The 16,102-nt window shown below is 45.7% G+C and overlaps 5 protein-coding genes across 5 annotated transcripts; 3 read left to right on the forward strand and 2 right to left on the reverse strand.

The window, feature by feature from the left end:
• Positions 1–4,541: 4,541 nt before the first annotated feature.
• On the forward strand, positions 4,542–4,911 carry C8R40DRAFT_1044113 (uncharacterized protein; the record flags this gene model as incomplete). The annotated part of the gene is made up of 2 exons (XM_046224209.1): positions 4,542–4,762; positions 4,815–4,911. 2 exons carry the CDS (start codon positions 4,542–4,544, stop codon positions 4,909–4,911), a joined length of 318 nt encoding a protein of 105 aa, XP_046087087.1.
• An 11-nt stretch (positions 4,912–4,922) lies between these two features.
• C8R40DRAFT_1043636 (fungal-specific transcription factor domain-containing protein) lies at positions 4,923–7,555 on the forward strand (the record flags this gene model as incomplete). Its single annotated transcript, XM_046224182.1, has 4 exons — positions 4,923–4,984; positions 5,045–5,327; positions 5,391–6,052; positions 6,106–7,555. The coding sequence occupies 4 exons, from the start codon at positions 4,923–4,925 to the stop codon at positions 7,553–7,555; spliced, it is 2,457 nt and encodes an 818-aa protein (XP_046087088.1).
• Positions 7,556–7,754: 199 nt separating this feature from the next.
• C8R40DRAFT_175093 (nucleoporin Nup120/160-domain-containing protein) lies at positions 7,755–12,591 on the reverse strand. Its single transcript, XM_046234251.1, has 10 exons — positions 11,965–12,591; positions 9,858–11,906; positions 9,517–9,802; positions 9,258–9,463; positions 9,023–9,207; positions 8,811–8,961; positions 8,598–8,760; positions 8,345–8,549; positions 8,199–8,288; positions 7,755–8,142 (listed from the first exon to the last, which is right to left on the reverse strand). The coding sequence occupies exons 1-10, from the start codon at positions 12,524–12,526 to the stop codon at positions 7,954–7,956; spliced, it is 4,086 nt and encodes a 1,361-aa protein (XP_046087089.1). The 5' UTR covers positions 12,527–12,591; the 3' UTR covers positions 7,755–7,953.
• A 1,700-nt stretch (positions 12,592–14,291) lies between these two features.
• C8R40DRAFT_1043974 (uncharacterized protein) lies at positions 14,292–14,978 on the forward strand (the record flags this gene model as incomplete). Its single annotated transcript, XM_046224200.1, has 4 exons — positions 14,292–14,425; positions 14,480–14,558; positions 14,606–14,644; positions 14,703–14,978. 4 exons carry the CDS (start codon positions 14,292–14,294, stop codon positions 14,976–14,978), a joined length of 528 nt encoding a protein of 175 aa, XP_046087090.1.
• Positions 14,698–16,067, reverse strand: C8R40DRAFT_1102214 (cytochrome b5-like heme/steroid binding domain-containing protein). The gene is made up of 7 exons (XM_046227986.1): positions 15,989–16,067; positions 15,731–15,935; positions 15,598–15,675; positions 15,483–15,550; positions 15,335–15,428; positions 14,835–15,276; positions 14,698–14,786 (listed from the first exon to the last, which is right to left on the reverse strand). Exons 1-6 carry the CDS (start codon positions 16,012–16,014, stop codon positions 15,070–15,072), a joined length of 678 nt encoding a protein of 225 aa, XP_046087091.1. The 5' UTR covers positions 16,015–16,067; the 3' UTR covers positions 14,698–14,786; positions 14,835–15,069.
• Positions 16,068–16,102: the final 35 nt, after the last annotated feature.

Genomic DNA, 16,102 nt, shown 5'->3' on the forward strand with positions numbered 1-16,102 from the left:
ATGAGCAGCAAAAAAGCTCCACCGCGTTGCTCATGGTCTCTTCCTCCGCTCAAATGAATCCTGGTGACCTCCCTTTCTTCGAACACCGTTCGAGCTCAAGAAAATCATTCGACAGATTGTTCTAGTCTTGCACACACACTAAGCACCCTGCCATATCTTATTATGTCCCCTCACACAATCTCACTTAAACCATAAGAGTAATGGACTTCAGCGACTTCACTGACGGGCTCATTTTTTCGTTTCCGAGCTCGTCGGTCAGTTCAATGTGGATCAATTATGTTCAAAGGAACATACACTCGTAATTGTTTACCACTAAATCAGAATGTATACCACCAATACCACTGTCTACCACTGTGTCCTAATGGTGCGTCTTGATCCATTGAGTTCGATTCTGTGCCCTGATTTTATGGCATTCGAAGACGAGAGCTAGGAGCCAGAAGTATGTGTCTGCCAATCAGTCGAAACAAGCGCTAGAAGACTTATATATTCACAGTTCTCTTTCGGAGATTGTGCACAAGAAACAGGATCCGGATGTTCAAGAAAGCAATCACGTAAACAAACATTCCTTTCTTCCAAGTTGTGGCCATGGTTTTGAGGTCACAGTCGATTTCTCCGATTTGTGTGCATAGATTTACGTCGTAAATGAATACTTACGGTACTTTAGGTCGACGTGATGTGCAAAGTCGCAGCACTGGAACATGAGAAAATAAAACTTACTTTTTATTTCATTGCTGCCACGACGCAAAGTTCCTGGTGCCACGAGAGTATAAAGTAGGGAGTTGGATTGGATAGGATATGTGGCATCGCCGATTGAACCACGCGCCGCCGCGTTCTCGTAAACGATATGCTGTCCTAAAGCACAACGTGAGCTGGGAAATACCAGAAACGAAGACTTCAATGTTCATGAAGTATGTTGTGACGGATATTCCCAGATGAGTGCGACTGATGATTTTGGGAGAGAGCGATATGCCATCGTTACTTACAGTAGCACTTCCTGAAGTAGACGGGTTTTAACGCTTTGACTATCAGCTCCCAAGATAGGACATCGATATATTTGTAGCTAACACCGAACGCAGGTAAATTCCATGCTCATTTTCTTCTAGCTGAAGATCTATGATTGATCGAACGTCGAAAACACGGCGTTAGTGACTACACCCAGCATCTGGATGGCCTTTCTCTCGATGCCACATCTTACAGAGTGTAACACATATCAATCCATAAGGCAAGATCCACGAAGCAAGTCGCTGTCTCCTGTAAGAATTGACAGGTTATATTGAAACAGAGTTCGTTTAAAACAGTCTACTTATGTGTCATGTATTTCAACATATCGGATTTATCGGGATGAGATTATACGTATATACATGCCTTTTGCTCACAACGTACGCCACGTATCTCTCTATTTTCAGAGTAGAATAACGTCTAGTAGACTGACTACTGTCCTCTACTGCCTTAGACGAGCTGTTCTATTTCGGGTCCTAAAGTAGTACCTATTCCAAAATTCCGAACACCTACGCGCACAGATTCTGGAGTTCCACCAATAATTTCTATTACAAAGACTGCAAACCGAGCCTCAAAACATTCATGATCTAGGATTGCGAAGATGCCGACAGATAGATAGAAAGGGAGTATAAATCTCCGCGTCTTGTGATAAGATTCAAAGCCCGTCACGGAGGATTCTCGTGATGGCTGGGATGACAAGCCCCAAACGAGCTCAGGTTCCCCACCTTCAGAGCGAGATATATTACATCAGTGCAGATCAGATACATAGAGTGTACTCGAAGGGAGTATTCAGGTGTGTTCACTACAAAATCCTTGTCAAAATATAGCATAGTTTAGACTCCAAATTTTGCGTACTTTGAATTTTAGTAGAACACTGCAATCCTGTAGTAAATTTGTAAATATATCTCGGGGATCAACGTTCCACTTCGAGCTTCAAACAGTAAGTGCATTGAAGAATTATTGTGGTAAATCATTCTTTTGACTCGTTTGACTCCCGTATCCGAAATAGCATAACTTTTATAGTGTACTTGAGGTCACCTAGCAGTACATCGATGGAGAGGCCTTCGTGCACAGACTGGAGCAGACAAGGCGTTGACGGAGTAATTGCTTGAGGAAGATGCATGAACTCGGAGCGTGAAACCAAAGTTATTACTTATCGGGAGGCCATTTAAGTAGATAAAGATTGAGGTTAATCAATTATAGCAGGAAGTTGCTTACCGGTGATGGGAGTCACCACGATTATTCAAAATCAAGAGGATCCACATCCTTCGGAAATGTGTATCAAGACTACAAACCCCATGTATGCGATATGGGTAAGATCTGTATCTTCGCATCGTGTATTAGTCGTGTGATAGTAGTCGGAAGTTCGCCGAAGCCAACTTACCGAGAATCGATGAGTCCTTGCAACTTGAACGTGCAGTAGGCCACTGTAAATGCTCGTATCAAAATCACCGTTCTTCCGCTCAATCGCACCAACAGTTCAAATGTTCGCGTCTACGGTTCCAGGTGGAACAGGACTTGAGTACATGGTATCAGATAAATTAGAGCCTGAAAAATGGAAGGCGAACGAGGAAAGGCTGATCGAGGGGACGTATACTAGCATTATGAGACTCGAACGAATCTGACGCACCGCTGGAAGTCTAGAATCTATGTATACTCGAACTTCCCAGTCGTTTAATTCCCGTTCTCTAGACTCCATCAATGTAGAACAAACCAGTACAGGAAAGGGAAAGAAGAGGGACTTTTGGAAATGCTGTATAAGTATCGACATGATGGAACGCGGATGACGCACTGCCAAAGATGAGTTCTCGAAAGCGAAATTATGTGCGATCTAATGGATATGGAACCCCCAGTCTTTTTAGAATGGACTAACCACTTTCTGTTATAGTAATTGTGATGAGTACATTCGCAACTAATATCTCCCGTATGGTTCAGTGCATGCTGCATCTATCGACGTAGTATTCTGCATAAGTCAGTAGTCAGTGGGCAATACCTTTTTTACCGTGCATTTTCTGCGGAAGTTTTCAAACAGCTGAAAAGATAAATCATCCTGCAATGATAGAACGGAATGAAGGAACGAATGGAATGACGGAGTTACTAAATGTGACCTGAGATTGATGATTTATAAGTTGCTGACCCATATTAGACTAGTGTTCCCGAAGAGCAATACATATCCGTATTGAATGAATGGTCATTTGAATGGGATTTTTGAGGGCTCTTTCTTACTGACCAGTTTGCGGAACCGCCACTGGCGCCTTAGAACGGTCAGAGAAGCCGGAAAGCGGTAGCGATCTTAGTTCGGTGAGCACAAAATTATTCAGGATTTTTCCCCAGCATCAGAAGTCTGTGGATTGAGAGGAAAGGAAGTTCCGTTGAGTCTCTGATAACCTGAGGGTTTTGGGGCGACTCGTACGAGCATCATCGGCCAGAAACTTTCTAGTAGAGTAGGAATGAACGTGCAAAGAGTTTCTACGACTGATGCTTTGAACAATTCCGATGCGAGCTTTAACTTTAAGGTCCATCTTATCTCAAAACTCCTTCATCAGCGCAAGAAAGATTACGTTAAATTTGTGGTCTGGATTAGCAAGGGGTTTCGGCAGCTTGGTACAGCAGTGACTGCGGGATGGACCCAGTTTAAGATCCAAGCTGTCGGGCGCACTGCGATTAGATAGATCCCATACAGATCATCAAAAATTCGAATCGGCGTGGATAATAGCAGATGATAGCGTGAATTTAGGAGATCGAACGTCGAGCATAAAGATGCCCCCAACAAGAATTGCCTCGAGGTTTGTGACGGCGATTGATTTAGGTACGGGAGTTGGGATTGAGTAATACTTACCAAACGAACCAGAGTGACCACAAACCATGGTTCCTCTCCGAGTCTCCGAAGGAAGGAAAGCATAGACTCGATGCAGAGCTGAGGGACTGGAATCCGGGTCTTGGAGAGCTTTAGTCTACTGCCTCCGTTTAAAGAGCGTTTGGTCTACGTACTAAATGACCATGCACGAGGTAGCATTAAAGCGTCTAATCGGAGCTCAATCGCAGGCTGGTCGTAGGATTTACTGTACTCAGGTTGGCTATCTTTCGAGACGTCGTCACGACGGAAAGACAGAAGAATTACATGTCATTTGGGGTCATCTGTAGTAAAATCCAAAGCGATCATCATTAGCACAATGTGTACTTGAGTATTGAATCGAGATATGCCGACTCCTTACCTTCCCGTTAGACATTTCTGAGCGGCGTTTTCCGGCGGCAGTCAGGAAACACTTTGGGCAGGGTGCTAGTAGGAGACGTCTAGTAGTAAGAGGCCAGTCCATGGTAATATGTTTTTGCCATTGATAGCAGTGGGGGAGGCAATAGACGAACACCGGGGACCATGTGTGTAGAGAGAGGGTAAAAACTTAATTAATGACGATGAAGTAATGAAGTTGAAGTGATAGCCAAATTGAGATCAGTGGGATAAAATTATATTAAATGTCAATGTCCGACCAATTCTCCTTTTCCCCTTCCCGCATCTAGTCTTTCTACCTTCTGTCTTCGACATGCCCGAAGACACTCCGTCGTCGTCGTCGTCGTCGATGGTGAACAATTCACGGCCGAAAGCGCCGAAATCATCGCAAACGTCTGGCGTAGTGCGTGGTAGAACGTCCCCAGCACCTGGCTCTGGTGCAGATTCTTCATCGGCCGATGCTCGTCCTCAAAAGCGCGCCAGAAAGGCCATAAACTGCGAACCCTGTAGAAACAGCAAGCTAAAATGTGATAGGTATTGACTCAGGTGTATACGCTGCTGGTTTTGCTTCTCATGTTTTATGCAGAAATCGGCCTTGTTCATCCTGTGTTCTTCGCGGTCAGTCTTGTCGGTATTATCTTGCGGATTTTTACCCTTCTGAAGAGAGAACATCGCACATTTAGGGACTTCTGCTATGTGTTATCAGGATGGAAAAGGGCCCGATGGCGAGTCATACGTCCGCGGAGATGATCACCAGTACGTTGTTGAATATTTTTCAAGCCACATCTTGCTTAGCGCTGGCACGTCTTTTCGTAGCTATGCTCGAATAGACCCGGCAGCAGAGATTGCCCGGCTGAGGCATTCTATCACAATGCTCGAATCTTATGTTTTTCCTCATCAACGAGCTGCAGCCTCTCATACTCCTTCAAGCACTCATCGACGCAGCGAAATCATCGTACCGAAAAAGGAGCCAGTTGATTCGGATGTCAATGATAAATCTTCTCAGACTGGAGCTACAACGGCACCGGGTATGCTGGGTAGCAAAGTACAAGGAGGTCTTTATGCTGGTCCGACCAGCGCTGCTCTCCATCTTCTCTCCGTGCGTCGTGAAACCTTCTTTTTCGTTTCTTCTCCCATTTTCTCATCATGTTTTTTTGCATAGAACGAAGGCAGAGGCTCTGAAGATGGCACATCCTCACGCCAGGCCTCACAAGAACGTTTGTCCAATCCTGCCCCAGACATTGTGGACGACCTTTCCTCCAATGATTTTCCCACTTTAACCCCAGAGTACGATCGTGATCTACTTTCTCTTTTACCGACTATCGAAGTCATCGACGGCCTGATTGCTTATTATTTTGAGTATTGTAACTGGATTTACAGACACGTCAATCAAGCAGCGTTTTCTCATAACTGGGAACGTTTCAAGAACGGTGTCAATTCTGACCGCATCATCCTCGCTCTAGCTTGTGCAATCATGGCAATTGCTACTCATTATCTTCCAACCCAACACTCTCTTCTAGAGTCTCTCAATGAAACGCACGAACTGTTAGGCCAAAAATTCTTCGATGTTTCTACTCAGGCCCTTCATCGGAAGCAGCAGGAGACTAAGAGCTATACATTGGATCTCGTGGAACTTTTGCTCATTCGAACTCACTATCTCAACATGCTCAAGAACGATAGTGAGGAGATCTGGCATATAAGAGGGGAGCTGGTGACCATTGGTACTGCAATGGGACTTCACCGAGACCCTGGGAAATGGCGGATGCACAGAGATGTCGCCGAGAGGAGAAGGTGGGCATGGTGGCATATAGTTCTTTTGGAACGGTATGTGAAGGCCATTGCTCAAGTCCTGTAATTCACGAGGTTTTCTGTTATAGTTGGCAGGCCTTCATGTTCGGCCGACCACTCGCTATTGCTTCACACCATTTTGACACTTCTTTACCTTCCTACTGTGATCCTGCTGTCGACAAAACTGGTCGATTATTCCTTCCCAATATCGCTCTATTCAGGTTGGCATTCATTCTCGGAGATATCATGGACGATGCGGTTTCCGTACGACCTGTACCCTATGACTCTGTCCAGGCGAACGATCGTGCCCTCAAGCAGTGGATGGATAATCTCCCTTCGGAGCTGAATCTTGACGAATACAAAGTCGCTCGCAATCTTGCTAGTACAAATGCTAATTTACGGAGATTGGGCGTGCAGAGCGTGATTATTCGAACAAGTTATCACCACATCCGATTCACCTTGCACCGGCCGTACGCTAGCGCAGGTATTAGCCAGTCAGCTCAATCCTCTTCCGCTTCTTCCAAGAGTGCTTCAGACAATAAGCACTCCCAGAGCCTCGAAATTGCGGTTGGTGCAGCCAGCGAGCTAATCACTCTGGTCGGACAAAGCCGGCCAGATTTCTTAGCCAATTCGTCTTTGGCAGTCCCAGGGCATATGAATTGGGGCCCTTTCCATGTATTCTCCGCTGCGATGTTCTTTTCGTTTCAACTGATTGCCAATTCCGACCAACCTGGCGCTTCTCTATTCCGTGCATCCATCAAGAAGGCGATTCACACGTTGGATACTTGTCGGGGTATTGCTGTCGCAGACAAAGCTTCCGACATTCTCTTTGCACTTGCACCTTTGTACAGTGTCGATTTTCACTTGCAAAACAAGGAGAAAAGGGAAAAGGAGCGCGCTCGTATACTGAGTGTTGTAAGGAACCTTGCTTTCCCGTATCATGATTCCCACGATCCAAGACGATTTGGGGATAGTAGTCCTGCTAGCAATGGTAGTGGCCGACATATAGGCAACGGCTCGCCAATAGGTTCCTCAAGTGTCAGTCCACCATTAACTGTTGTTCCTGCCTCCCACGCGCGCTCAGATTTGCCAAACATGCACTCTCATGCAGTATATGAATCCTCATTGCATACACATGCAGCCATGTCGAGCATGCGGACGTCTTCAATATACTCACATCCTGGAGGCACGAGCAATGGACAGATTCAGCAAAGTGGTGGAGGTGGACATCCCTCTTCACCACTTTCTCAACCCCAAATGTCACCTACTGTTATGAGTTCAAATGCTCAACCTATGGCCTCAATGCCTTCGTCTGCTTCCCCAAACTCATACCAACCTTACATCACCGGCGCGCAGCCACAGGTGTACTCTGATTCGTCAAGGTATGCGCACTACCCGCATCCTGGGGACGACGCATCAATGTGGGGCGCCGCAGTGGGCTTTGGACAACGAGAATGGTCTCAGTTTATCGATGGTTTTCAACCTCCTCCCTCAGGTTCATCAAGTGTCGTTGCCCATCACCGACATCTGCAAGGTTGAATGCGAATACTCTTTGAACCGACATCTTTTTCTCTTGTCCTTTGCCTTGCTGGAGTTTTGTCTTCAAGCATTTTTTGGACAATTTATTCCATGAATATGCATCTGTATATTCACTATTTTTAGTAAGGGCAACAACGTCGAATGCTCGTTCTTCTCCATCTGTTGGGATTTATTTCATGTTGTATATCAATAATATTTTATATCTGCTTTCGTGTTTCTGCTCTCGTCGCGCTGCTATCGTACGTCCTTTGTAGCCCTACCCACGCATTGTATGTCTGGAGCAATCTTGATGTGTTTATCGTCTATCTACTTTCTCTCCAACATGAAATATTAAAAGACATGTACACACACGATTCAATAGAATCGTTGAGAGATCATGACAGATCCTACTAAACAGTTCAAGAACGAATCGGGATGTATTTTTGCATACGCTTTACTCGATTGGTAACCTCCATGCGTAGCTCAGAAAGTCGAGGAGGTGATGGTTCTTGTGCTATTCCGCTCACTAGCACTTGATCGATGAGGGTGTAGGGAAGCCACATTGAGCCAGCGTTTCTTGGAGTTTCTCGAGCGAGTCGGCTTTCAGTCTAACGGTGAACAAGAAATTGAATGTCCGATGTGCACACAAATAATTGAAGCTCACTTTTCGAATGAGTGACAATGTATGGTCAACGGCTTGTTCAAGATTTCCAAACCGTAAACTAACTCTAATGAGATATTCGTGATGATAATCCTGAAATGGTTCCATGTAAGTATGATTGCCCCAGAATCATGACTCGCGAGTCATACCTCTAAAACTTGTATTAGCCAGGGAGGAGGAGATAATTGAAAAGTCAGGATCGTTTCGAGTGTGATCTTCGAGTACTTGAAATCAGTCTCAATCCCATCGTGCCGCCTGAGTGATTCTCGCATATACCTCCAGCCCTTATCAGCGGGAGTACCAGGCCATGTTGATACATTATCAGTCAGAAGCCAATCCGAAGTATCTTCTTGCCTAAGGTAAATCAATGACAGAATTCCAAAACAGTCGATCAAGCCTTACACAACGACATCGGGATTATGAGAAAGCCTCAAACATTGAATTGTGAGATGGGCAAACAAATCTGTCATATCAACTTCGAGGCTGCGAGCAGTAGCCATAGCCATATTGAACCGGTTGGATTGGGCCAATTTTAATATAATGGAAGATGGAATAGGTAAAATTTCTAAGAGGCATTCAGTATATTTCTATGAGAAATGATGAGCCGGACATTACCCGTCAAGGAAGGCAAGGCAGGTATGACAGCAATCTGTGCAGATAACAGCGTGTACTCGTACTGGATATCTGACAATTGAATAATTTCATTTTCGTGCTTTCCTAAGGAATATCTAGATTCCGGGATGTTTCTCGTGATTAGAGATTTATGCTGGGGAAACTAGCATGAGTTGGGGAAGTCAATTTCTACAGGACACAGTAATCTTTCCTACCTCATTTGTTGCGTCGGCGGAGCCCGGCAAAAGAAACCATAAATTCTTCGGATCAGCAAGCGAAAGAGCATTCATGGCAATCATATATGCCTCTAATTGTTCGCCGGCCAAACGGGTCACCAGGGATGGTTCTCTGGTCATAAGTCCCTGAAGTTTACGCGCCCTTTGGTACATAATTGAGGCCGCTGTTGCGCATAAATACGACTCATAGCTGGATAAGACTGAAATCACACACCATTGCGATAATCGCCGCGTGAAAGGAACCATGAATACAAGATGTGCGGGTAGCTTGGGCGAATCAAAGGGTCCGCATTACGAGCTTTGAACGATAGAGCATCTTCAACTTCATCTGCGTAAGTAGCGAAGTTGAGAGAAAGCAATTTGTCCACTTGGTTACTTTCACACATGCGATATACCAATCGGCTAATGTGTTCGCGTTTTCTGCGGAAATATCATGAGCGACAGGAGAATGCATACATGGCTATGAGTCTTACTGAGTATCTGACGGTGTTGAAATCCAAGCAGCGTAAGCCTCCTCAAATAATCCCAGATCTATGTATCCCCGGACAACTGTATGCCATAGGAAAGAAGTATCTGTATTTGAAGGGGCAACAGATAGCGCGAGCTGTGTAAAATGAACTTCGTAGTGTTGTAGAGAGTTCGATTTGAAGAGGGTAGCCATATAGAGGTAAAACGAGTATGATGAATCGAACAACTGAGAAGAGGGTAACACGTTCTGTAATGCATCACGGTCTTCTTGTCCAAGAGCGTTGTCTGGACCTGTCAAAAATCCCAGTGAGCCACAAAAATAGTAAATTGTATAAAATATATGTACCAAAGCAGCCAGCGAGCTTTTCGAGGATGAATGCGGCATCATCTACCCGGCCAGCGTTTAGCCATATACGCGAGAGAACATAAGAAACACCAGGGCTTCGAGGAAGCCACGAGAGCAATTCTCGAGAAACATGCATGTATCCAAGGACCCGTAACTTCTCACAGAAGGAGACCTCTGCTTTGGACGCAACTGCGGGTGTTATGGATTGCAATAAACCCGTATTGTCGAGAAAGCGGTGAGCCGCTCCGGGAAGTACGTGGCTCGTGTCACCGGTCTGGATAAGCAAACGGTGCACAAGGGAATAGGTAGGAGTAGAATGATTCCGGTTGCGCGACACTTGCATGTTCTGTAACAATGATACCACGTCATCCGCTGAAGAAACGTCATCAAGTGGGGTCTGAGTTGTAGCACTAGATGGTTGTTGAATAATATAACGTAGTGTTGCGGTCCCTCGGAATACCGCAAATACTTCTGCCAATAGTGAAGGATCCCAGTCAGAGAGGTCATCCACAAGAAAAAATAAAAGCGACATCAAGCATAAACACAATTCATATCTGGCGTTGGTTGAAGACATGATGTACGAGGCTGTTAATCCTTTGAACCAATCAGAATCTGGCCGGGGGAGAAGTAGCTCAACTTCATCTTCTTCTCTTTTGATACCCATATCAAGGCCGCCTATCACATCAAGAGAGGTTCTGACGGCCTCATCTATACTGTCTATACTCGCGAGTCGACCACTGAGCCAAAGGCTAGCCCCTTCATCCAGGTTATCTTTGAAATGAAATTGACCAGCTTGGTCTTTCAGAATGTCAGCAAAAGGAAAGGCAATCTCTTGGTGCATGAGATCAACAAGACAGCTTTCCAAGGAAAGCATAGTTTGCGCCCCTACTTTGTGCCGAAGAGTCCAAAGAATCCCAAACAAGTCGTACTGAGAGTCCGCTATTCGAAGATCATGAGAAAGGACCTGATGCAGGTGAATTGGTAGGTCTTCGGCCACTAGAGCGCTGATGCGTTCGCGTTCTACGACGATGACATCACCTTGACCTTGAGCACCGAGGACGAGAGGCCAACGCGCACTCCGTTCGATTTCTCGGCATCGAGCAATGAATCCTTCCCAATCCCTTTTCAATGCATTCCAGTATTTGTCGTGTTGTAAGGCACCAGTGCTTGGGTCTCTATTCAGATTGACGGTGCACCCAACAACTGCAGCAATATTCTCTTCCAAAGAAGCATACGTGACGGTCAATGGATTAGGGGGCGGCCCAGGGAGAGACAGACAAGCATCAGTGTATTGATCAATGGCGGTGCGGAGCGTTAATGTGGAAAAAACATTAGGCCTCATGACGGCGTCGAAATACTTGTCTGCCATGGAACCCTTGCCCATCAGGACTTCTTCAAGGTTAGCTGGGGTGAGTTCCGTCTCAGGGGCACACAAAGCACTCTCCCAAACAGAAAGCCCGTTGTTCCTTACAGAGCTCAAGTCGAGCATTGTCTTTTCAACCATCGATTGGCCTTGACGATCCCACAGCGTATACAGTACATTGCCTATGACCATGAAATCTTGCAAATGACAGTGTGCGGTATGTCTAGAGCATTGGATAACTCCGACCTCATTGACTTGGTCGGAGAGCGTGTCCAACAGCTGGAAGCTGCCTCCAAACATAGGGGAAGAAAGAGTGGGGAGAAACGCGAGAATATAGAAGTGGTCATCATCGCCAGTGAAGGAGAATACGCGTAATAAGGTTTGACGTTCCGCGTCCAGAAGCACCTGAGGCTTTCCCGGTGATGAACGCCCTGAGATGGGCGAAGATTCTCTTCCGACTCCGTGTGACAGCGTTTTCGCAACTACGCAGCCTATCCTTGGCTTCCAAAGTCTTAGTACACGATCGCGCGAAAGTGTCCAGACGTAGTCAATGTCTGTGGGCCAAGGATGCGTGGCCATGGATATGATCTCTGAAGCATGAGAGTGCGTAGCACCTAGAGTGGGCAGGAAAGACTTGAACGATGAAAGAAAGGATCCAGTTTGGAATATGGATTCTGTCCATTCATCTATGTAGAGAAAGTATAGTAAGCTTCACCGGGTTTCGTGCGACAGCCATAAACTCACCGTCCGACCTTCCTGACCCTGTATACTCAGTTTCTAGTCTCATTAAAGATCCACTAGGTTGGCCGATGAAAACACAATGTGGACCGTGGATATGCACCAGTCCTTCCATTGAGACAGAAAAATTCTTGACAAGATATTCGGAGGTCCATATGCTCTGGGTAAGGTTGCGCCATAGTTCGAGACTACCACCAACGGGAATTACAGCACGGTAAACGGATCCGGTGACAGTGACAGTAATTAGATGTATTTCGTCGTTACCCCATAAAAAAATGGCGGGAGATAGGAGGACCGGCGAGGGAAAGATAAATCGAAGAGGCTGATTCTGTGTGGATAGAGAGACAATCTCTACAATGAATCCTCCATGAAGAACACGGAAGAGGACAGTCCCGGTAGATGGTGTATGGAGAACCGAAGAATATAAAGCGTGTTCTGCTGGATCCGACTCTTTTTCAATTGAAGAAAGCGGTGCGTCTACCCGTTGTGTTTCGACATATATCGACAACGCTCGAGATTGTGGAAAGAGGGATGAAAGGTGTGTGCTTATCAAGAGGCTTCCATCCATAGCTTTGGGCTAAATTGAAGAGACAGCTTGCTCAAAATACCACACAACATCATGTGATCTGAATGCGTCGCGTAGTATAGTAGTTTGATTTTTTGAGTAAGACTATTTATTACTTTAATTTACCGAGTTACTACGTGTTCTAATAGGTTCTGAAAGGACTTTCGATTGTCCATTTAGCTGTACATCATGGTGTGCCTTCAGTCCAGCTAGCCTGAGTATTGAGATCTCCTGAGATCAATTAAGCCCCCTATCCGAGTTGCACTCGAGACGGAGCCTAAGATTCTGTCCAGTAAGGAGGGCATAATGCAGCCACTCAGAGGTCAAGCTTCTAGCCCATGTTGCACCCACAAAAGCATAGGATTGCTTGAAACTGGTCGATCGACCTTACCGTCTTCTGCCACTGGTGTGGCTGCCATCAACGACAAGTGCCTAGGTTAATCTGTCCTTCAGTCCGCCATTGAAAGATGAGTGCGAGACAGTTAGAGCAGCAACCCTACGGAAATTCATGTGAGAAGATACGATTAGGATTGGCCCGTGAATCGGAGGTCATTAACATTCTAGGTCTTTCCACATATACCTACCTACCTACTTACCTTGAAAAGTTGAAACACATTGTTGATCTAATTGAAGTCTGAGATCCTGGTCATTGATCCGGGAGATTCCTTCCTTTTCCAACTTCCAAGTAGCGTAGACGCTCGTAGACGACTACTGGCGCAGTAGGACGCAGTCCGTATATCTACTCTTAAATCATTGTTGCACCCCCTCGTACTCTCTCATACTACGACGCCGCTTGCCAACTCTGGTCCTTGACGGACGGACGGGCTGCCAAAGTTTAAACGACCAACACAGAATAATAACATGCAAGTTGAAGATCCGTCCCGCACAGGCGATCACTCGCTGATGAACATTGGCCTAACATTGCCTGAGTAAATCGCGATCGGCAGACGAAGCAATAGGGCGGGGTTGGCAATGTTTACAGCCATTCTGGCTTCATTGACAATGCCCGCTGGACATGATCAATTACTTTTGGCTGATCAGAGCGGCACTGCATAAGTATTACGACGGTGGGGAGTGAGGTTCATTCCTTCAGAACAGGTATACTCCTATCATAACTGGTATAGTAAGACAGTAATAAAATAATATTGGAACAGTGAGCCCGAGGAGTTAAACATTTAAATCCGTTGCGGAGAATGCATGTGTGGCAACTTGAATATAGACTCTGGTTAAGTGCCATGTTTCATTCGAGACAGATATGGGGAGTGCAAGAGGTGTGAGTTTTATACAGGCATGTTCAACGTCGTTGTGGCGCAAAGAAGAGAGCGTCTATTGGCAACATAACAAAATCAGTAGACTATTACTCCGAACTTGCAAGTTCGCCTTGGGCATTGCGGGTAGGGAGCTGTGACCAAACTTTGCCACCATAGGGATCGAGGAATTTGATGCCGGTTTACCCTAACTACTCTCTACTCTCTCTCAATCCTGATCATGATCGAAAGTCCGTGACTCTGGAAAATCAATCTCTAATAGGCCTTTCATGAACGCGAACGTCCGACCTCGGTTCTTCGTGATTACTCTCCAATTACTCTTGTGGGTTCAGCCCTGGTACGGAGATTTATTTAACCTCGTGGTCTTCGATTTTACTGAGACGCAAAACGTACGCCCAATCCTCGTCTCAGGTTAAAAGGATGGTCGTTTCTAGGGGTGAAATTTCTACTGCCCAACTTGTTTCTCTGTTCTTTCAATAATACAGCTGGAGGTTAGATCCATGGAGCAGATTGTTAATTTCGACGCAATATTGTTCCCCGCAGACGGTATTATAATTTTCCTCCATTTGGAGCCTGGATATTTACGTTGTCGGCGCCAAGGACGTTCCCCTTCCTTGGTGCTACTTATGACCAGGTCCTCTTCCTGTTGTCACATCGCCTGAATATCAATTCTTATACAAGTTGCTAGCCCGATGACAACCACTCACCACGCCGCCTACACCCAAAATCCAAGCCGCATGCCCCATCCGGAAGTGCACATGGACTATGTAAGTCTACAGCAGTTCCTTCAAGCAACCAAATTAAAGTTGTCCAGATTGACGAGAATCTGGGCTCAAGAGCATGGAAATATCAAGTTAGTAAGCCGATCATGGTGTGAGAAGGTTCAAAAAAATTGATTACCTGGCCCTCAGCTTGTCGAAGCACTGGATGGCATGAATCGAAAATTTGCCTGCCCATATATCATCTTTTACCCAGTAGTTTCTCGAGATGGAATGCTTTTCCCCATCAACAAAGCGATACAGGACATGCAAGGTCTAACTTACAATGAAGAGCAAGCCTGGCGCGGCAATCTCGTGGTCGGCAAATATCGAGAAAATCCATTCACCTCTATGATGGATATATCGATGGCCGATTTCCCCATCCTCAAAAATTTTTTGCAAACGCATGGAAGCCCTCGGCAGGTATGAGTTTACCTAGATTGATTTGCACAGAAATCTCCTCCTTGGTATATGGGACGTTACATAATGGGATTGGGATACTAATCTGCAACAGTGTCTATTAAAACTCTTGATGTGTATTTGGATCTCTTTCTTGTACGAGCGCACGCCGCTCTGCAGTGTCCTTCTTCGCCCCAGTGTTATTTTTATTTTTGGTGTCACAGCCTTCGATTATAGGGCTAGAGGGGTCAATAGGAGGATGTAAAACTCTACCAACTTTGAAATAATTTGGGTGGTTTTCGTAAAACTTTCTCCAATGGCGAATGCCCTACATGACTATTGAGAACTTTTTGAAAGATGAATATTTAAAGGAGACTCTCGCGAACCTTGATCTCAGCATCGGTCAGTGCTCGCAAATCGTGAGTGCGGTGTGTCTTGAAGCAACCTGTCCCGAAAGCGCGCGCGGCATCTACACCAGTTCTGAAACACGGAAGTCAGTGCTGAGACGATTCGCATATCACGGGCACAACAAACAACACATGATAAGGGCCTCCCGGTTGATAGGCTTTGCCTTTGGTCACGTCGTAAACGTCCCCGTCAATCTAAACAGAAAAGATGAGCCATTATCGAGAGAGAGAGCCGGCCTTACCCCAAGGTAGACTGGTTTGTCAGGGTCCATTCCGTCATATTTTGCAAGCTCGCTCTCAGTAAATAGACGTTGGGGAGGCTGCAAAGGATGTTCAGTTTGTGCCTTTCCTCCAGTTGCAGAAGGACTGACTGACCGGAAAGTATGTTCTGAGACGTATCCACTTGCCCTCGTATTCCCAAACGTAACTACCAGTAAGAAATTTACCCGCCAGCGCGATAAAGATGATCAAGTATAAGATGAGCCTCAAGGCCTGGACGAATCCTGTATGCTCGCTGGCGTTTTCGACAGATACAGACACATCTTGATGGTCATTGTCGTCTCGCGTTTCCTTTGGTTTCCTGTTCGCCTGTTTGAGACTGTTTGCGCGATATTTCATGGATTCGGGACTAACGGAAGAGGAATGTTTGCTTTAGCCATCTATATATCGGGAGAGGATGTGGTTTGAAGTGGAAACCGGCTAGAATCCGGCGACATCTCCGAAAAGATCACACCGTTAAGATTTATA

This window comes from Lentinula edodes (assembly GCF_021015755.1).
Source record: "Lentinula edodes strain Le(Bin) 0899 ss11 chromosome Unknown C8R40scaffold_15, whole genome shotgun sequence".
NCBI classification, from domain to species: Eukaryota; Fungi; Basidiomycota; class Agaricomycetes; order Agaricales; family Omphalotaceae; genus Lentinula; species Lentinula edodes.

What these genes read in the sequence shown, in the direction of transcription:
- C8R40DRAFT_175093 (XM_046234251.1), bottom strand. Translation starts at nt 12,526, where the DNA reads ATGGATGGAAGCCTCTTGATAAGCACACACCTTTCATCCCTCTTTCCA. An exon ending in AGGGTCAGGAAGGTCGGACG is followed by an intron (nt 11,907 to 11,964) that starts GTGAGTTTATGG and finishes TTCTCTACATAG; the next exon opens with ATGAATGGACAGAATCCATA. An exon ending in AAAGCTCGCTGGCTGCTTTG is followed by an intron (nt 9,803 to 9,857) that starts GTACATATATTT and finishes GATTTTTGACAG; the next exon opens with GTCCAGACAACGCTCTTGGA.
- C8R40DRAFT_1102214 (XM_046227986.1), bottom strand. Translation starts at nt 16,014, where the DNA reads ATGGCTAAAGCAAACATTCCTCTTCC. An exon ending in AAAGCAAACATTCCTCTTCC is followed by an intron (nt 15,936 to 15,988) that starts GTTAGTCCCGAA and finishes ACAGGCGAACAG; the next exon opens with GAAACCAAAGGAAACGCGAG. An exon ending in GTCTCAGAACATACTTTCCG is followed by an intron (nt 15,676 to 15,730) that starts GTCAGTCAGTCC and finishes CATCCTTTGCAG; the next exon opens with CCTCCCCAACGTCTATTTAC.